This window comes from Electrophorus electricus, chromosome 14 (genome assembly GCF_041902795.1).
Source record: "Electrophorus electricus isolate QZ-2024a chromosome 14, ASM4190279v1, whole genome shotgun sequence".
NCBI lineage: Eukaryota > Metazoa > Chordata > Actinopteri > Gymnotiformes > Gymnotidae > Electrophorus > Electrophorus electricus.
The window spans coordinates 12063188-12085500 of NC_137510.1; the positions used below are offsets into that span (position 1 = coordinate 12063188).

At 41.5% G+C, this 22313-nt stretch overlaps 1 protein-coding gene across 4 annotated transcripts in view; it reads left to right on the forward strand.

The window, feature by feature from the left end:
* The window catches only part of kcnh2b (potassium voltage-gated channel, subfamily H (eag-related), member 2b), a 147255-nt gene that overhangs the window by 119146 nt on the left and 5796 nt on the right, over window positions 1–22313 (forward strand). For 3 of the 4 annotated variants that reach the window (XM_081696418.1, XM_081696419.1, XM_081696420.1), the window contains 8 exons: window positions 13601–14008; window positions 16638–17028; window positions 18239–18438; window positions 19088–19123; window positions 20225–20477; window positions 20996–21189; window positions 21306–21408; window positions 21616–21906. In XM_081696418.1, coding sequence (XP_081552544.1) covers window positions 13601–14008; window positions 16638–17028; window positions 18239–18438; window positions 19088–19123; window positions 20225–20477; window positions 20996–21189; window positions 21306–21408; window positions 21616–21906 — 1876 coding nt within the window. The remainder of the gene's footprint in view (window positions 1–13600; window positions 14009–16637; window positions 17029–18238; window positions 18439–19087; window positions 19124–20224; window positions 20478–20995; window positions 21190–21305; window positions 21409–21615; window positions 21907–22313) is intronic. The other variant, XM_027002951.3, reaches the window with a different exon arrangement.

The window sequence follows — 22313 nt, forward strand, 5'->3', positions numbered from 1 at the left end:
GGGGCATATGGCAGATTCTAGACTGTCAGCATTACCACTTGGTGGGCTCGTACAGCTCGAGCTCACCTAACAGTTTCTGACAGAACTCAGAACTGAGAACTTAAACATTTGTGGGTGACACTGCGAACGTATGGCCACAGAGACCCTAAGGCTCCAAGCAGAGTATCTGTCTGTCTGTGTGTACCACACTGCACATATAAAGATCCTGTGAAAGTGGGTTGAGTCTTGTCACATTACAGTAGTATGCATGAATGTATTGCTGTGCCATGGGTTTAATCCCTCTAGCAGTCTTTCTGTTCCCCATTCTTCTGGTGGCAAGATTACAGAGTAGCTACAGGTGCTTTGAAAAAAACTTTGTTTGCAGCATGTCTTGTGTGGGGTAGTGTTTGAGTTGAGCAGTAGAATAGACCAGTGGATCAGACCTTTAATGTGTTAAAGTAGAGATACCCGAGGTAAAATATTACCTGAGTACTGGCTCTGATCTTTAATGTATTCTTTTAGATGAGTTTTTTTTTTTTTAGAAACCAGATGGAACGTGGACTTAAACTGCTTTTTGGCTTCTTTGATAACCATAGGTTGAAGGTCTTTCCAAAGGGTGCAACACACACACACACACACACACACACACACACACACACCACTTTTTTAAAAACAGAATACCACATATGGGCTTTCCAAACTAAGTTGTCTTTAATGCTCTTCATGATTTATTGATTAATTTGTTTTTTAATCATTGGTGCCAGATCAATCAGAACATGTGAAATGTAACTGGCCCAGGCGAAGAGAGCTAATCAACAGATGGACTGAATAGACTCTCTCTAAAGATAATTAACAACCATGTAGCAGGATGAAAGGAATGTCTACCAAATTTCTACCTCATTTTTCATTGATTCAATTTAAAGCAGAAAAAGCAAGTGCAACCTTTTTAAAAGAGGATTTTTTTTAAAGCATTAATAGTTTTTAAAGCAAAAGACAAAAGAATGGTAAGAACACCTCTTGACATACAGCAGGTTGGTTCTTTGTGAAGATTGGTTTTTATGAACACTGAAGATTATAGAAGACTCTTACAGAAACACTAACTAAAAGAAGATTAACCTATGCTTCACTCAGTAGCCCTGAGAGCCAGTCCTGAGTCCTGAGAAGGATAGCAGTGTGATAGGACATCTGACACCTGAGGAGCAGTATTTCACCGCAAGATGCCTCTCATAGGTTTCCCTGTCTTAATGCCTGTTTAGTCACTGCGTTATTGCTCTAAGATGAAGGTGTTTGCCATAATTAATTACGGCTTTCCTCCACCGTTTCTGTCAGTGGGGGCAGGCCCTTTGCTTTCCTGTCTCATTTACCTTCCGTCTGATACATAGCACAGTGCAGCATTATATATATATATATATATATATATATATATATATATATATATATATATATATACACACACACACACACACACACACACACACACACACACACACATATATACACACACACATATATATACACACACACACAGGCTCAATCCCAGTCAAATCAAAGGTTTATCCAGGTTAAAGCTACCAGAAATCATTCCATTACTTATTATCAGCCATACCATGCAATGCACCACAAACAAAAAGTTCAGAAGATTCAGAAGAAATAGTCAACAGATGATTGACAAAAAACCTCACAGACCCAGTTTTGCCTGTGATCGGTATACAGTACTTTTGTATCCAACCTAGTCTAGTTTTAGTCATTTTAAGCCAACAGATCAGATGAGACCAAATATGGAGTTTCAACAGAAATCCATTGAGATTTCTCCCTTTGAGATTTACAGGGGAAGCTTCAAATATTCTAATCACTTAAATTCTTAAGTTGGACCATGATTTTCAGAGGGCAAAATAATGGCATTTTGCTAATGATGGTTATTTCAGGTATAAAATAGCAAAATCTTGTTTTTCATAACCAATAATACAATCAACATTATTTATGATAGACAGCCATATGCTATTTGGGTGTACTAGCTTTTTTCCTAATGTTCTCCATAGTCCTTTATGATGTTTACAATAATTATTTTATTATTACAGCTGTTGTTGCCCTTATTTTTCATTCTAATTCACACGAATAGCTAAAATAAGCCCACAGTGCCTCAGGATAAGAGGATAACCCCAGAAGAGGTTCAGTGCCCATATGCCATGCCTGTCAGGACTTGTGGGAAATGGGCTGTGATGAACAGCGAGGGTTGAAAGAAGTATGCCGGCTCATGCTGCAAGAGGCCACATCAGGTCAATGCTTCCATGTCAGGAACTGGAGAATATTTTGTTGGCTGAAGCCTGAACAAGCTCCCTTGTTCATCTTGCCTGAGTAAAATGAAAGGTTTTGATCTTGTCACAAGATCAAGTCATCCACCCTTTTCTTCCACCTGCTCTGCTTGGAATGGGGGGACAAGAATTATTCCCTTACTGTTCACCATGTTTTCTGCTGAGATCTCTGTTAGCATGTGGTTTATAACTTTACTATATCTAAAGCAATATAGCTAGAAAAATCCTGACTTATCCGTCCAAAAGTAAGAAAAGCTATTTCCGTATTACTTGTGATCACAGTTTAATATGATTGTGATTTGGCATTAAAGCGTTCAGCTGAGGATAAAAGGTGGCAAGCAGTGGGTGAGTCACTGTGAATTAGAGTCTTGAGGTTAAAGCCCTGTCCCCTGCTCTGCATCAAGCGTACTGCATCATCCTGCTCAGTTAGACATTAGTTAAATCTGTCAATTTATGGGTCCACTTTGCTCCACTTGATCCCAGTTAACCCTGAATCTATGTAAAAATTGCACATTAAATGTCCTGCTACTGATTTTTGCTTTGTGATAGCAAATGGAAGAACATGGGGAGAATTGCTTTTTTTTTTTTTTTACTGCAAATCATGCTAGGAACTACACTTCTGTATTTGTACTTGCAGATTTATTTTACAAACCGTCAAACCGCTGTCATCCCAAGTGTTTTTTTGGAAGCAAACAAGAGTCAAGTGACATCAAAATAAAAATAAATATTGCCTAAAAATCTTACACTATAATTATGCTGTGTCAGAACGCTGAAGTCATGTGTCGTCATAGTTGGTGTTCCTGTATTAGGAACTCTGGCTCTAAAAGGTTTTTCCCAAAACATTTAAAACTCTTCTTGAAAGTTGCCTCTATTCGTTATAAAATTTGTAACCAGCGGTGGCCAGTAACGAAGTAATGTAATTCGTTAGTGTACCCAAGTAGCTTTTACGTATATCTTTACTTAAGTATTTCCATTTTGGGCGACTTTTTACTTTAACTCCACTACATTTTAAAGTCAAATATCTATCCATATTTCTTACTAGGCCACTAGATTGTGAAATCTCCCGTTCGTTTTGGCTTGTGTACATTAAAACGGAACAGGCCAAAGCAAAAGGAAGCACGAAGCAAGCACAGCAATCGATGCAAGCGCACACTTTGTTTTCAACTTGTTTCGTTCCGTGTGCATGCATGTGTGTGCTACGTGTACTATACTTTGTGGGTGCTGTCTGGTGTGGCGGTGTTACACCAAAATCTGCGACTACCGAATGATAGAGCTGCTAAATTCGTTTGAATTATGTTAGCTAGCTAAGGACTGTCTATTGTAGCTAGCTCAGTATTTCTGTAAGTGAGTGGTATGGCAAGTTACTTTAGCGCAGAAGCTAAAGTCAGCTGTGGATCCTGTTATCTTCTCCAAAATATGAGCTTAGTTTATGAAGATACAGAGCTTAAATTACTACTACCCCTTAAGACACAATTTGTTTTATCAGACGCTCTGTGCGGTTAATAACCTATATGAAGCTAACGTTACTATGCATTGTCATGTGGCCTATTTAAAATCAAAGCTAACTTATTACTAACAGTTTCTGCTAAATCATTGTTAGTGTATGATCCCATAAATATGTGATATAAATTTGTGTCATTCACATTCAGTATGCTCGATTTCATGATTGGTCAGGAAAAAAAGGGGGGGGGGGGGGGGACAGGAGTTGTTCAGTAATAAATAGTTAAATACAGTCATGTTACATTTAGTCATGGTAAAGTTAAAATATTACTGCATACAGGTGAAAACTGCTACATCTGTATGTCCTTGCTTCCTGTTGTCAGCAAGCTCAAGTGCAGATGTTCTGTTTATGCTCCAATAAACCAAAGGCAATAGATGTCAAACTGTCCAAAATTCAGATCGGGGAGACAGGAATCAGACAGAAAAAGGGCAAAGCTAAAAACAGTCCAGGATAAAAGGGGGGTGGGGTAAAGAGAAGGATACAAGAAACAGCTCGTTTACTTCGCATAGGTGCAAGAGACTCCATGATGAGTTTATCTAAAAAAATTTTTTTTTAAATCCTCAGGAAGCCTTATGGGTTTTTGGTAATCCTCAGGTGTGTAAGGGGCTGGAGGTGGCCTAGGGCTAATTAATAGGTGAAAGAGGGGCAGAGTACACTATAGGGCATGGCTGGATATGTGACAGCACAGATCTCCAAGGGTTAACCAGAATATGCAATTTTGGTAATTAGAGATATAAATCACATCAGACAAGTTTGTGTGCAGGATATTCAACTCAACTTTGAGAGACTGCTCTGTGAGAAAAACCCGACACTGGATAACTGTCTACACATACTGAGTGCTGCAAAATTGTCCCGAGGAATGCAAAACAAGACAAGTATTTCAGGAGTAGTAGTGAAGAAAGTACATAGAATGAAAGGGACAGTGCACCAAAAACATCCCAAAGATACAGTCTGTGGGTTGTGGATGGGGCAGGTTATGTGGAAAATATTACACAAGATAAACAAATGTACAGCCTTAGGAAAGAAATGTGGAAAACCACTTTACAATGAAGTGCAAGTCTAAGACTGATCAAAGCCATAGGAAAACTGTAGAGTGATGGACAACCTCAACATTACCACTGCATTTGTTGACATTGTAAATACAGTGGAAACAGGGAAAAAAAGGAAATTTGCACCTGTTTGTTGGCATGCTCTTAGGCCAAGATCTTGTGAAATTCCAGATTGATTATGGTGCAAGCTGCATCATTTTAGTAAGTCTCCTAAATCTTGACACAAATTGAGAAAATAAAGCCTGTTGCTAATGTATAATAGCAAACTGAAACCAATGGGAAAATGCCATGTTAAATTAAGGAATAGATGAAAAATTTAGTTGATTAAGGAGCATTATATGAACATGTGTGAACAGCAGCAACAGACTGCATTGTCACATTGGAAAAGCAAGCAGATAGTTGGAGGATAATGGAACAAAATACAGTACAGAGATGTCTTTGCTGGTGATGGCAAAAGGAGTTAAAAACCTGAGATTTACAGGTTTTACTACATGATCAAACTTCCAAAGAAGAAACCCAGTTGCCATGATGAAAACATTAAAGGAAGGGTTACAAGATCGTCTAAGGAGAGAAGCACAGATTGGTGTTTGTACAGAAACCTAGCAGCAAACATAGAGTGTGCATTGATCCAAGGCTGCTGAATAAGGCATTGACTTGTAGTCTTTTTTCTCTGCCAACCATAGACCACACACTACCACACAGCTCTAAAGCAAAAACTTACTTTATGTGATGTTAAATGTGGCTTCTAGCATGTCAGATTAGAAGAACCCTGACCAATTTCACCATTTAGATAACAGATGACTCAGGATGCCCATGGGGATATTGCCCATGTCCAATTCCAGAGGTCTTTCAGAGAAAATTCTGAAATGCACTGAAGGCATGTATGCATTATAAACGATATGAGCAAAGGACAAGGAAGTAGCCAGTTAAAACAATGAAAAACTGAGGCTGTTTGACTCATTGCCAATTCAATTTAAACTACAGCAGTTGGAAGTTCCATACATAGGGCACCTGCTGAGTTCTACTGGACTGAAAATTGACCCAGAGAAGGTTGGGCTATTACACATATGCCTGGACAGACAGATGTCATAGCTGTTCAGCAGTTGTTGGGGATGGTAAATCACCTCTCCAAGTTCTGTTCTATCTGCCTGACAACTGTGCAAGCCTGAGAATATTTTCATCAGAATGGACAGTTTAGCATGAGGATGCAGTTCTCAGACTGAAATAAACCATATCAGATACACCAGTCCTAAAGTACTCCAATCTGGAGGAAGACCTGACTCCAATTTGATGCTTAATATACAGGTCTAGGTGCTGTACTCATACAAGGGGGCACACTGATCACATTTGAGAACAGAGCACTTAGACAGAACCTGGTTATGTTCAAATGGAGAAGGAATTCTTGGCCATGGTATTTAGTATGGAAACATTTAATAAATACATGCATGGATGCAAAGTGATCAGTCACTTGGAGAATATAGTGCATACTGTTAAGGATGCAGTGAATGATGCTTTGTATCCAGAACCATGATGTGGATGTAGTTTATGTTCCTGGAAGAGACATGTTACTCACTGACACATTGAGCAGGGCATACCTGCCAGAGTGCCCATCAGCAAAGCTGGTAGCTGCTGAAATAGAGACAGTCACTATAGTAGAACACCTATCTATTTCAGGGGACAGGCGCCGTAGGATTTGTGCTACTGCAAAAGGAGATGTGTCACTACAAACATTCATCAAAACCAATCTGCAAGGATGGCCAAGTCACAGAACTGCTTTCCTGAGTGAAATAATGCATTACTTTTCACTTCAGGAGGAATTGAGCTTAATTCTTAAGGGAGAATATGCAGTTATTCCCCATGCTCTCAGAAGAGAGTGCTCCTCTCCTCATTTGGGGGTTGAGGGCCATGTCAGGAGACCCAGAGAGTGTGTACCATCAGGCTATAAATGACCAAAGAGTCATTCATATTCAGATGTGAAATCGTGAAGTCATGCAGTGGACAATAAGCAGCCGAAGAAAACATTTCGCCCACATGAAATGGGGGAAAATTGGAACCGATTTATTCACCTATGATGGTAAGGACTACCTTATCACAGTGGGCTATTTCTCAAATGTTTGGGAGATTGACTTCTGGGAGATCTGAGCGTATACACAAAGGGCAGTATAGTTATTAATAAATTGAAGGTCAATTTTGCCCATCAGGGTATTCCAGTTACTTTTACCTTGGACAGGGGTCCACAATTCATATATCAGAACTATTGGAGATTCAGCCAACTGTGGGGCTTTGATTATAGAACCTCTTCACCAGGCCATCCACAGAGTAACAGCAAAGCTGAATCAGCTGTGAAGACAACCAAAAACAATGACAATTATTGATCCTGTCTTGCAACTTTGGTTCTGTTGGACTACTGTTACACACCAACACACGGAATATTCAAGCCCAGTACAGGGGCTACTCAGATGACATACTATGACATGAAAATCAGCCTCCTAAAGCCTGACGTCAAACACATACTCCAGGAGTTAGAACACAATCAGCAGTCATACAAGTGTCCCATTGACACAGGCTACAACAAAATGGATCTAGATTATGGGCACATTAATTGAAGGAACCTGAGCCAAGCACAAGGAATTTCTTGGATTGAACAAAACCAATCAGATTTGACTGTTTCTAACCACACAAGAACTGGGCTTTACTGTGATATTCATCTTACCCAGCAGTTCCTTCCACACTCTGGAGGTGAATTGTGGGCCCTGGTCCCAGATGATGTCCTCTGGTAGCCCGATTTGCTGAAAGATGTGCCAGAAGAGCTGGTCTGCCGTCTCCCAGGCAGTAGGTAGACCCTTAAGGGGAGGAACCTTACCATCTTGGAAAATCGGTCCACTATGACCAAGACCACTGTGTTGCCCTCAGACACGCAAGTCAGTGACAATCAATAGCCAGGTGAGACCAGGGTCTTATAGGTGTGGGCAGCAGCAGCAGCTTACCTGCAGGTAGTGTGCAAAGGATCTTGCTGCAGGCACAATCGGCACAAGATGCCACATACCTCACTATGTCTTTGTGCATGGCTGGCCACCAATAGCAAGCATTCAGTAGCTGCAATGTGTGGGTTGTTCCCAGATGGCCTGTCCCCACGTGAAGGGCTTGACAAAGGCAGAGTGGGACAGAGGCGGTTTGGCAGGCAGTGCAGATGTGGATTTGCTTCCTTTATCTGACGATCCAGGTCCCAGCTCAGAGCTTCCAGGAAGCAAGTGGGTGAAAGTACTGGCTCCTTGCTGGTAGACTGGGCCTCTGCGTAGTGTTGCCGAGACAGCATCCACCTTAATGTTCCTCTCTCCTGTCCTATACGTGATGCGGAAGCTAAACCTGGTGAAAAAAGCAACCACCAGGCTTGCCTGAAATTGAGCCTCCTTGCATTTGAGGTACTCCAGGTTTGTGGTCAGTGATGACCAAAAAGGGGTGTCGTGCTCCCTCTAACCAGTGCCTCCACTCCTCAAATGCTAGTTTCATAGAGAGGAGTTCCCGATCCCCCACGCCATAGTTCCTCTCTGTGGAGAGGTTTCCTTGAAAAATAGGCAATCAGTTTCAACTGTCCTGCTTTGCCTTTGTGTTGAGAGTATAGCCCCCCCCCCCCCCCATGCAATGGAACTACCTCTACCACAAACGGCCTCTCCAGGTCCAGTTCCTGTAGTACCGGGCCAGTGGTGAGGGATTCCTTTAGCTCAAAGAAGAAGTTCTCTGCCTCGGGTCCCCGTCTTAGCCTCTTGGCTGTCCTGTGGAGTATGTTGGTAAGAGGTCTAGCCACCATATTGAAGGATTAACAACAGTGATAAAAATGAGCAAATGCCAGGAAGCGCTGTAGTTCCCTGCGAGTCTGAGATCTAGGCCAGCCCCTTACTGCTTCTACCTTGCATGGTTGCATGTGTACCCTGCCCTCATGATATACCCCAAGAAACTTGCCTCTTTCTGATGGAACTCGCATTTCTCCAGTTTGCAACAGAGGTGGTTTAGCAGGAGGGTGCAGAGGACATCCCATATGTCATGCACATGTTGATCCCAGGAGGAGGAATAGATCAAAATGTCATCTATATATGCAACAGATCTACCCAGGTGTTCCCATAGGACCTCACTGATATAGGCCTGGAAGACAGAAGGGGCAGTGGCTAGGCCATACAGAAGCACCAAGTTCTTGTAATGTCCCAAAGCTGTGCTGAAGATGGTCTTCCACTCTTCACCCTCCTTGATTTGGATGAGGTTGTACACACTGCAGCGGTTCAGTTTTGTGAATATCCGGGCTCCCCTTAATTGCGTGAGTGCTGCGGGGACAAGGGAAAGCTGGTATGGATATTGTACCAACAGTTCATTGAGTCCCCGATAGTCCACACAAGGCCTCAACCCTCTGTCACTCTTAAGACACTTGTGGATGCTGAAGAGGTGGAGGGCCTCCTTGATGCATTGCCCCATTGCTCCTTCCTCCTCTTGGGATAGAGGATATAGCCTACATCGGGGAGAAACCGTGCCCTCCTTCAGCGTGATGGCGTAGTCCCAGTCCTGATGTGGAGGCAACTGTGGCTCTCGTGGGGCTAAATACCTGCACCAGGTCGCTGTATTCCTGGGGCATGGTGATGTTCTCGGCTTTGGGACTCTAGATAGATGTGGACTGCAGTGACGTCTGCTAGTAGGACAGGCATTTGCTCTGGCAGGTGGCAGCCCACTCGAGGACACGGTTCTCTGTCTATTGCAAAGGGGGATTGTGCACCCTTAGCCATGGGAGCCCTAATGTGACTGGATGAGAAAGGAAAAGGGTAAAAGGCAACTTGCTCCACATGCTCCCCTCCAGTCTCGAGGAGAACACAAGGGGTAACGAGTTATGGAACCCAATCCCACGGGTCCTCTGTCAAGTGCTCTCACGCTTAACTAAGTGGGAAGGGGGATGGCGCTTATCCCTAACCTCCTGGCAAAGCCCCAGTCCATTATGTTGCCTGCAGCCCCTGAATCAACTGTGCCAAAGCAGAGAGCTGGCGACCCTGACTTACTGGCAGTTTACACATAGAAAGGATCAAGGAATGACTCACTGAATTTTGTCTTCTCCCTCGGTCCTTTGGCTTGCCTCGCATCCTTGCCACACCTAGCTGCATAGGCTCCACTGGGGCCTTCACCTGCCCAATAGTGGAGCCATTCTCCCGCTGTGGTAGCCCACGATGAAGCTACTGGTGTCACTCCTGCAAAAGGCAGTCATACGTGATCACTAGGTGCACTACCTCGTTCAGTGATGAAGCCCCCTGTTTACACATGAATTCTGCCTGCAAGTCTGCAGATAAAAGCGTCTAATAAGGCCGGCTCCTGCATGAAAGTGGCATAATCATTCATTAGCAGGGAGGCATTAGTCACAAGAGCAGCTCCTCAGGTATGGACTTTCCAAGTGATTCTGGACATAAGACACTTTGGCATGGTCAAGCAGTTGGGGTGGGTATGCAAAAAAAAAAAAAAAAAAAAAAAAGACTACACTGAACGATGAAGCCCTAACATCCCGCTGTGTCTCCTCCATACATCTTGGGGGTAGCGATGAGGCAATACATCCCTTCTGAAATAGGTGGATTGCTGCTCTGGTCTTGTGGCCAGGCAATTAACATGCTACCCTAGACTGAGAACCAGCACTGAAGAAGCAAGAGGCAGGGTTGCAGCAAAGTGCTTTTTATTATCCATCAGTGTTGAGCAACACTAACACTTAGACAATACTAACAGTGGCTCTCTTTGAGGGGCACAGTTAGTGGACGAGAGTGGCATTTTGGGTGCTCTAATGTATAACCCCAACTCTTGGACTCTGTGGGTTTAAATAAGCAGATACTGATTACGAACAGGTGATTTCCATCAGTACTCTGGTGATTGTGAACGGGGCAAATAAGGGGTGTGATCCCTAGCAGGAGGGAGTGTTTCCCTTCTGCTATCCGGCTGACCAACCATGACAGTTTTTCAGTGATCTGTTGGTTTTATAACTTTAAAGTGAAACATAAAAAAGTCTAATATTATCAACTAGTGAGAATCTAAGTAGTATTCTCAGCCAAGCTAGCCAAGTACAACAGAGAAGTGTAGCGTTAGCTGAGCTGTGTGACAGAAGGACTGTGAGTAAGGTCCGGGCTATCCTCTTGGACTGCCAGCATCCACTACACTTTGATTTTCCTCTTCTCCCATCTGGCACTCACTATATAACTCATTTAATGAAGACAAGTAGATACAAATATTCAGTCCATTTTATTAGATTATTCAATAGATAATGGCTTTGGGTTTTATGCATGTTGTTTCTTATGCTGTTTTTATGTGTTTTTTATGTATGTTGTTTTTTATGTTAGAATTTTGTTTTATATTGTGAAAGTGGCTACAATGGAGACTTCAATGATAAAAAATGAAATGAAAGGTCTATCAAATATCAAAGTTTGCTAACTGAATCATAGTCTAGCTATATAACTTATAAAGCAGTGCTAGCTCACAGACAGTTAACTGACAATTGCACACTAAATAGAAGCTGGCTTGACAAAATTGAAGTTTGAAAAAGAAATCTACAACAGCAAGAGTTTGCTATTTTTTTAATGTCAGTTCAGTGCATTATAGCATATGTGTAGCAAATTTAGTTTTTTGACTCTAACAAACTCATAAATCAAATGAGTGCATAATATTATAGTGAAACATGCATGGGACAAAATTCATTGGTTTGGAACATTTTTGTTCCCCACAAGTCACAGCAGAGGTGACTTTCAAAAACTCATTGACAAAAACAACAAAAAAATCTTTAAACCTAGAATAGCTCATATGGGTGAGCATGATGTTAATAACAGAATAATGATATGGCTGCAGTAGTCTATGCCAATCTCAGCCTTTATAGAGAAATTTTGTGAATCCAAACATTTCTACAAGAGAGACATTGGAATCTGTCTCAGTCTTTCATCATTCTGTTTTTGAGTTTTAAAACCATGCAACTGCCCTGATAAGAATGACCTTTCACCTTTTTATGTGGGAGTGCCATGGATATTTTCTTTTGTCTTTGAAGTGCTGGATATATAAAAGTTCTGTGTGCAATGAGCTGGGCATCTTTCAGTCAATTTGCTAAGACACTGCAGGGATCCTAAACATGCATACTTAACTGTGAAGATTAAAGATGATGGCAGTTGAGTCCTTCTTTGTGGATTGGTGGATGTAACTGGGGATAGAACTGACTTGACTGAAGATGTTGCAGACATTGGTGGAATTTTAAACTACGAGACACTTCTGAGCAAGTGCCAATGGTAGAGTTTTGATGGGTCCTGTTCTGGAAAACAGCCAGGGGAATACTTGTAATAAATAAACTTCAAGGCGTCATTGAATATAGATATTTGCTCTAATGTTTTTGATGCTAAATTGCTGTGCAATTATCTTGCATAAGATATGTCTGTTCACATTTGTTAAACTCTAGCAAGTTGCCAGATTACCATGGTGTTGAGAGTGGGAGGGGCTGTTGTGGGGGAGAGTTTTCTGCAGTGTGGAGGCCAGGGAGTTGTATAACATACAGGACAGGGCAGAGTGTGGAGAGAGGGACTGTGTATGGAGATCACCGTGAACATGTGAAGTCATGGTTAGTATAGAGAGCTGCTGTGGAGGTGCATGGTGGTGAAGAAAGGGTAATGGATACAGAGGTGGTGTAGTCTCTGGAGCCCTGGCTTCTGCTCAACCACTCTGCTCTCCTCAATGTCTCTCTCTGCCACATCACTACAGGAATTCATAGAGTGCACATTACCAAAAGTGTTTTAAAATGTTAATTTACATTTACATTTATGGCATGTAGCTGACGCTTTTATCCAAAGTGACTTACAATTATGAGTGAGTACAACTTAATATGTGGGCTTACAGTTAGTTGAGTGTATTATGCTCCTTAGTCCCTGGCATTGGGTCATGTGATGTACACTGATCCCACTGGCTTTAGTGTGTCAGAAATAATTTAAGTACTGATATCTGCTGTTCATATAATAAGTATAATAATGCCTCATGCTGCATGAGATTCGTGAGGATTTCTGAATGAGCGTATAAAAGTGTGAAATTATGTTTCAAATGGTCTGCACAAATATTTTAACATGCATGTGTGTGTACATTTGTTGTGTGAACATACATATAGCTGAGAATATTTGTGTGTCAGTATGCTGATGTGCTTGTTCTGATGGAGAAAAAAAAACATTGTAAATCTGTTGCTACTTTGGGGTCTGTGCCTAAAGTGGAGACATTATTTTGAGTAGGGCATCCAGTGAAAAAGCTGCATTAATGGACTTTACTTCCAAAACCTAATTTTCTTTTCTCTGCACTATAGACAGTGTGGTCAGTGTTTGGAAATAATCATACCAGCACATTCAAGAGTTTGTTGATGAAAACAGGATCAGATCTGTCATTTTTTTTTTACACTACCCATCCTACTCCTTTTTGTGTATCACCAATTTTCCATTCTGTATTCTTAGATAATACATGTAACAGGGAATGTAACATTTCTGTCCTCAGGCAACTGTGCACAAAGATTTAGACCAGCAGACTGTGTATATTTCGAACTATGTGGATTTCTGTATTATGGATATTGGAATTATAAAAGAAGTCATATGCAAAGTTCGTTTAAAAATAAAACACTTTCCAAATCAACAAAGGTTATGGCCAAATAATTAGGCCAGGCCTGATCTGGAAGCCTTCCACATAAATACTGAGTTGTCAGCCATGGTCAAACACATGACCCTCTCTCATCACCACAGGTGCTGTCGCTAGGTGCCGACGTCCTGCCTGAATATAAGCTGCAGGCACCACGCATCCACAAGTGGACCGTGCTGCACTACAGCCCCTTCAAGGCTGTGTGGGACTGGCTCATCCTGCTGCTGGTCATCTACACAGCCATCGTCACGCCCTACTCCGCTGCCTTCCTGGAGGATAGTGGAATGCCGAGCTGCAGCTACTGCTGCCCGCTCTGCGTTGTCGACCTCATCGTGGACATCATGTTCATCATCGACATCCTCATCAACTTCCGCACGACGTACGTCAATGCCAATGACGAGGTGGTGAGCCACCCGCTGCGCATTGCTGTTCACTACTTTAAAGGCTGGTTCCTCATCGACATGGTGGCAGCCATCCCCTTCGACTTACTCATATACAACAATGGCGAGGAGGTGAGAAGGGCAGGGGCTGTGATGGGAATTCCACCCACAATGGATTTTTGCCATTTTCTCCAAAATGTTGTACAAATGCATGTTTAACAAAAAAAAAGAAAGAAATTAAGATACAACACAATAAAAAGCCCAATGAACTGAGAAATAAATAAATTCAAATAAATGTAAGACATTTTTAATCAAGTGCAGAAACCTATTAAGGTTTTATTAAAACTAACCAAAACATGTTCTCTAGGAATGTGTAGAAGGATGAATAGTAGGGTAAAAATTCCCCTTACCTTATTCTGCAATGATCAATTTACTATTTAGTTTAGGGAGAAAGTTTATCTTGGAAGACTGTATTCTCACTCCATTAACAAAATGGTATGTTAATAAAGCACTTAAATGTTCTAAATGTATTTAAATTTTTTAAATAAAAGTGACATCTTTATTTTAATTATAATCAAAATTAAAAATGGGGATTATTGCTAGGTGTAATGGTTAGGGCCCGAGTGCCTAAGGGTGAGGGGCAGGATGCATAGGCTCCAGCACCGTGGACGAACATTTATTGTTACATGAAGACAGCGGCACTCACATAATAAATGAACACGAAACCGTTAACATGGAACAAAAACGATAAACACGAATACATGCAACAACGATGTGTGGAACAAGCATACAACAAAAACGATAAGATTTAACATCAACAATGACCAACGACACTGCACACACTGACGCGGGGTTAAATACAGACAAAACGAGGTGCAGTTGTGCAGGCGTGGCCTCAAACGAAGATCCTCCAACTGCACGTGGCGGCCCAAACCACGTGACTCGGTGGAGGCGAGCGTTCAGTGACAAAACCCCCTCCCAAGGGGCGCAGTCCCGATGCGTCCGTCCAGTGAACGCGAGCCTCCGGGAGCAGTGTACACGTACACACAAACACAGCACAGCAGTGCCCGGCGCCCACCCAGTACTAGGCGGGCCAGGTGCCGCCAGTAAGGGAGACAGGCAGCTTCCATGCCTCTCTCAGGGCGGTCTGGTACGCTCCCAACGACGTTGCGTCTGTAAAGACAAAAGGCGCAAACACACAATAGCGCCCACACACAAACATAAGGCGCTGTGACATGGCGCCTGCATTTGTCGCAGGCACCTCAAACGTGTTCGTGGCCTCAACAGACACGCAGGGGTGCACGTCCGCCCCCGCTTCCAGACGTGCTACCTCCCACCACCGTCCTCCTCTCTCCCACCGCTCTAGGAGCGTCCCAGAGGCAGTTTGCCTCCGGGGCTTTGGGCAGATCCCTCCAGTCTTGCTGGCGAGTCCGCTGAAGGGAAGGAATTCGAGCTTCCACTCTACCCACTGGAGATCCCGATGGATCCACTCAACCACCCTCTTTCTGGTTGTTGTGGGGCACATCGGTCCTCCTCAGCCCAGGACCGATAGCCTTCGGCCCACCCCAATAAATTCCTGGGGGTGTTCCCCTGCACTTCCGGAGTGGATACGGACACCAGTCCCGGTCCTCTCCCCAACCTCCTGGGATCCAGGCGGCAGGGCGGGGGTGCCTAAGTGCCTACGCAGCTCCCGTTAGGAAGTCCAACTTTCGACGATGGAGTAGGCGTCCTGTGGTGGTTGGTCATTCTGTGACGTTTGCCCAAGTGCCCAAGGGTGAGGGGGGCAGGACGCACAGGCTCCAGCGACATGGACGAACGTTTATTTTTACATGAAGACAGCGGCACTCACCTATAACACAAGAAATGAACATGGAACAAAACCGATAAACACGAATACATCTAACAATGACGACGCTGCACACACTGACGCGGGTTTAAACACACCGACAAAACGAGGTGCCACAAACAAAGATCCTCCCACTGCACGTGGCGGGCCAAACCACGTGACTCGCGGGAGGTGAGCGTTCCATGACACTAAGGCTTGAAGAGCAGTGGTATGTTAACACAAAACAATGCTGAGAGTACACAACAGGAATTTTAGCAACATTTTGATGCAATCTAAAAAAATGTGTATGCACACAATATGCAGAGATATGCACCATTAGCAGTTCATCCGCAATAGTATGTCCTCAGTTTATCATGACTAAACCTGATACCAAGCCAATAGCGACTCCACTAAGAAGTCTATTTTATGTATGAATAGGTCCCCTGCACAAATCCGGATGTTACAGGCCCAGTGAGAAGCTAAATCAATGTAAACTAATTGATGTCAGCCTGATCAGTCTATGTATACACTATATATACAATACAGTATCATCTTCTAATGGATAATGACCAAGATGGGATGTTAGGGGTCAATTCTAGGAATCAAAAACCATCCAGAATTAATACCAATACATTTAATGGAACCTGGAGCTTTATCCCATTGCTTCATGAGATGCCCAACTTTATAGATGTACTGCCCTGCAGAGTTTACTTACAAACCCAACCATACCATTGTTTTCAGTTTAAGGTTACTTTAGAAATGACTCTAACTTTCTGCTTTGGGATGTCTATCACTGCACATACCTGAGTCAAATCAAATTTATAAAGTCTTGCATTAATTTCATAATTGTTTGTTGCCTGAGAATTTTAAATAAGACATTTGTGATCCAGGCAACTTTATTTATGTTGGATTTTTTTCTCTTTTCTTTTGTTCAAGACAACCACTCTAATAGGCCTCCTCAAGACAGCGCGGCTTTTACGTCTGGTCCGTGTGGCACGAAAGCTGGACCGCTATTCAGAATATGGTGCTGCTGTGCTCTTCCTCCTCATGTGCACCTTTGCCCTCATTGCCCATTGGCTGGCCTGCATCTGGTACGCCATTGGCAGTGTAGAACGCAATGGTTCCATTGGCTGGCTCAACACGCTGGCGGATCAGCTCGGGAAACCCTACAATGACACAATCTCAAATTCGGGCCCCTCCATCAAGGACAAATACGTGACGGCCCTCTATTTCACCTTCAGTAGCTTGACGAGTGTAGGATTTGGCAATGTCTCACCCAACACCAACTCAGAGAAGATCTTCTCCATCTGCGTCATGCTTATTGGATGTGAGTAATAGGAATATGAAATATTTTCACTTAACTATTTCTTTAAGCCATGATTTGCAAGAATGTGGTCCTAGATGCCTTATCCATAATGCTCAGCCAAGATGATAGATAATGTGTCTGCATGCATGAGACCTTCTTAAAACTTGAAGCGTGTTCACAAATGTCTTTCTGCACATATTTAAAACAAAAATGTTAACCCAAACCCTTACAAATTTCACAGAAGATAATGTAATGTAAATGTAAAAAAACCCACACAAACAACAACATAAAAGTAAATTTGAAATGCAGTGCACATTTCCTGTTGATTTTCTGTTGACTTAGGCATGACTGTTTTGCTTTCCATTTTTGCATTCAAATACAACACTGTAGCATTGCATTTCATAAATGAAACCCAAATATATTAACACAATTTACTGTACAAGTGAAACAAGTGAAACATATGAATGCAGGGCATGCCATTGTATTTCCCTCAGAATATGCAGCCATGCATTCCTTTGCCTTAAAGACTCACTCTTGCCATTAATAATAAAAAAGAACCAAAGGACAGTACTAGAGATGCATTGTTTTTCAATGCATTGTTTTGCATGTATATTAGTTACTGTCAAAGACTTTGGTGCTTTGTTGAGATAGAATCTTGGAGTTAAAAAGTGTTTTGTTACTTCTTTAAAATTTGCATTTATTCATGCTAAAATGTTAAAGTGTCCAAAGGGGGAAACCCCTTTCTGCATAGTAATGAGTACATTTATTAGCTCATGTGATATCATCTCACTGCTGACCCCTACGTTTATCAGAACTCCTGCAGTGCATTTTCTACCATTAGTGATGATCCCAGGACTTCTTCAGCTGGTGGTATTTGCCCAAAACAAATTATGATATTCTCAAAACTAATGCAGTCAGTCAAATATGAAAAATGATTCAAATACTGGTGAAGGTTATCAAATTTGAATTTCACCTTATGTGTAACCTAAAATGACCAATGTTCCAACAACAATCTATTTAAAATTTTACAAGATCAAATAGTTTGATTAGAAAGTGGTTTAGCTGTTGCTGTTTGTGGTATGATGCGTTTGTCCTTTATTAATTTTTATCTGGGACAGCAGTGAATTCCCCTAAAGCTGCATCAGAAGTTGTGAAGCATTATGTCTGTAACATATTTATATATTCAGTGTGGAAGCAGACAAGCCTAATATTCAGTTATCTCTCTTTTCAGCCCTCATGTATGCTAGTATCTTTGGGAATGTGTCAGCCATTATCCAAAGGTTATACTCCGGTACGGCTCGCTACCACACACAGATGCTGCGCGTGAGAGAGTTCATCCGCTTCCATCAGATTCCCAACCCGCTGAGACAGAGGCTGGAGGAGTACTTCCAACATGCTTGGTCCTATACTAATGGCATCGACATGAACGCCGTAAGTCATACACACAGACATGCGCACACACACACACACACACACACACACACACACACACACACACACACACACACACAGACACACACGTTATGTTTTTGGGTGTGTATAACCACAAACACTTGCTAATTCATGGTTTTTAGGGTAAGTTAATGAATTCAGTTGTTCTGCGGCAAATAAGTAATTCTGCACGTCAGAATAACTCTCCTCTCCAATTTTACAGCTTGTACTCGACATTACAGCAATTCATTTTTCATCTTTCAGTATCTCATGCTCTTGAAAATCAAAGGATATATTAAATATATTTTGCTTTATTTTAATTATATTGAGAGTAAATTTGAAATATATTTAAATATTCCTATATTAGAAATATATTTAAATATTAAAAATTGGTAGTTTTATGTAACCCACATAGGCATATTTACAGTATGTAAGCATGTGTGAGAAGTGGTTTTCATGTGAAAGGGGCATCCTCTCTATAAGTAACAGTACTGAAGAGTCTACATAATTGGATCTTTGCTTAAATGTGGCATTGTATCCTTTTAATAGGGAGAAGTGTTGCTTTGTTGTGAAACCTCTGAGCATCTGAAGTTTAGTAATGATGTTCTTTAAAATGTTTTGTCTTTATCTTCTGTCATGTCTTTTACAGAGGGAACAAGGAAAAACTTCCTGCAGAATACAAAAGGTCAACTGTATACATCAGTATTCTAACCTATAGAGAAGATGCCCCTTTCATATGAAAATCACCTCCAACACATGTTCATATATATTGAAATATATATACACATGTAGGTTAATATATGCAAATACTAATTTTATTATCAATTTTAATATTTAAATATACTTAAAATTAATGATCGATATATTTAAATAAATAGATTTAATAGATTTGGATAAAATATATCAAAACACAAATATATTTATCAAAATATATTTAAGTATATTTCCTTTAAACATGGGTTAAACAAACTGAGCTAAATTTAGAAGCTACAATTCTCCTTGCTCCTACTGTGATGGTTTTACTATTTCCTTTTCCAAATTTGGCACTTTAATGACATTTTACATGGGTAAAGAAAAGAAATGGTAAAGCTGGTGTCTGTTCTGTTCTGTGCTTTTCACTCATTATATTTCTCATTATGTAATGGTAATGGGCTAGTAGGGCATTTTGGATTAGAAAGTGAATACAGTAATGTTTTGGATTAGAAAGTGAGTGGTATAATGTTTTGGATTAGAAAATGAGCACTATAATGTTTTAGATTAAAAAGTGCGTACTATAATGTTTTGGATTAGAAAATGAGCACGATAATGTTTTGGAATGGCTCTGGGTGAAATTAAGTCCTCTTCCACCCATCTCGTTCCGTGTTTCATTAGTAATGACGAGGAAATATGGCTTAATGCTTATGCCTGGGAAGAAAGACACACATTATGAAGAAGTAAAAAAGATGAGGAGGGAGACATTAAATGGAAATAGGTTGCTGTGACTGCTCATCTGAGAAGGGAATGTAGGATGCTGGCAAGGTTACTCATTAGTTTAAAATCAGTTAAAGTAATGTGGCATATATAAGAAGAAAAAGACTCTTTTCAGAATGTTAATTAGCTGCGTTTACATCCAGATCTGAATTCTACTGTTACGATCCCTGTGCAAGTCAACATTTCATCAGGTCTTAATTTCCAGGTTAGGTCTTTAGATGTGTCCATTGCTGTCATTTCAATTTCCTCTGTGTTCATGGCAGTATTTCTTTCTATCTCTCCCTCTCTTTCTTTCTTTCTCTCCCCTCCTTTCCAGGTGTTGAAAGGCTTTCCCGAGTGTCTACAGGCAGATATCTGTTTGCACCTGAACCGCACACTGCTCCAGAACTGCAAAGCTTTTAAGGGCTCCACAAAAGGCTGCCTGCGAGCCCTGGCCATGAAATTTAAGACCACCCATGCCCCACCAGGCGACACTCTGGTACACCAGGGCGATGTGCTCACTGCGCTCTACTTCATCTCCCGTGGATCCATCGAGATCTTACGCGGAGATGTGGTAGTGGCCATTTTGGGTATGTTTTGCTTGGACTCAAAAACTACTCTAAGTATTTGTAGCATTCTGAGTACTAACTTGCTAATTTCCTTTGTAATTTAATATCACTGTGACATTGTGCACTCGATGTCCTTCAGGGATTGTGGTTTTAAAGTGTTAGGTATTGAGAGAAATGCTTTTGTCTTCTCTTCCTCACCTGTGTTCAAACAATGAAATACACTGTGTTTTATATATGTGTGTTTAGTGTTTGTGTGTGTGTGAGAGAGAGATTTTGCCTGAGATGTACATTGTATTTTATACGTGAGAGAGAGAGAGAGAGATCGAGAGAGAGAGAGAGAGAGAGAGAGATTGTGCCTACTCTAGTGCCATCTGCTGGCTGTAAAACTACATTTTTATATAACAGTCACATTTTATGCTCATGGTAGCAGAAATACATTTATTTTTCAAGTAAATACAGAGAAATTTCATTATATTTACCTAATAAGATATACATCTATCTAGTTTGATATTGTTTCATATTGCACTTTTTTTCCACAGGAAAGAATGATATATTTGGTGAGCCCATCAACCTGTATGCTCGGCCAGGGAAGTCAAATGCTGATGTGAGAGCTCTGACTTACTGTGACTTGCACAAGATCCACAGAGAGGATGTTTTGGAAGTGCTGGACATGTACCCAGAGTTCTCTGATCACTTCTGGAGCAACCTAGAGATCACCTTCAACCTGAGAGATGTGAGTCACTGCCACCAAGCCAGAAAGCTGAACTCCTACTCTTCCTGGCAGTATGCAACACATATGACAGGTTGTGGTAAAATGTTACTATTACTACATTTATCTTGTCACTTCAGACCAACATGATTCCTGGGTCTCCGAGCAGCGAAGATTCTGACTGTATTGGCTTCAACAAACTACGTAAGAGAAAGCTTTCATTCCGGCGTCGAACAGAAAAAGGTACTGTTTCTCTCTACCTGAACTCTCTCCAGTCTCTTGAACCAATTTTTTTTCCCACTGGAAGATATCAGAGATATCACAATACATGAAAGAAAAACATGATGCATGAATAATTCCACTAATCTTGCTCAACTGCAACATATGTAACTGTTAAGTTTGCTGACATAATAACCTTGATACGAACATACTTTCTTTGTCCTTCATCAGATGATGCCGATGCTGGAGAGATCAAAAAGAACCAGAAGCCTGTGCGGCGTAACAGGAAACAAACCAGAAGTAATCAAAATCAGGGACTAAAACCAGACTGGGTAGGGCCTCACAGTTCTGTCTCCTCCCACTCCAGTGATGATGAAGGGGAGGAACCTGTTCACGCATGCCCTGCCCCTCCAACTACACTGCTGGAGCTTTCTCAAGCACAAGGCACTTCTATGAGCTTCAGTGACAACATCGAAGTGGAGGGGGATCCTAAGACAAGCAACACCTGCAACGCTCTGTCAGGTAAGCTATGACTAAGCTTGGAACTAAACTATAACTAAACTAAACACTGTCTGGTTTTATAAAAGCCAATTTTGTATTAAGTGAGGTAATGTTTGTCTCTATTAACAAACCCCTGTCATGACTAAGACACGCTTAATGCAGGATTAGAATAGGAAAAGGATCAACTCTTAGCTAGCTTTCTCCTGAGACCCCTTTTTTTCAGCCAGATATTTGCATGCCTGCCACCTTTCTGTTCACCCATCTCTACAACCCAGGGCTAGATGTTCTCATTAGGCCTCTCAGACATAATCAGCACTCAGATGAGAGAGAAACCTTTTCATCAGGGCTTCTCTTTCAACTGGCTCTCACACTGGTTGAATGTAAGAACAAAATAAATTGGCTTTTCAAATGTATAATTTTGCAATCTA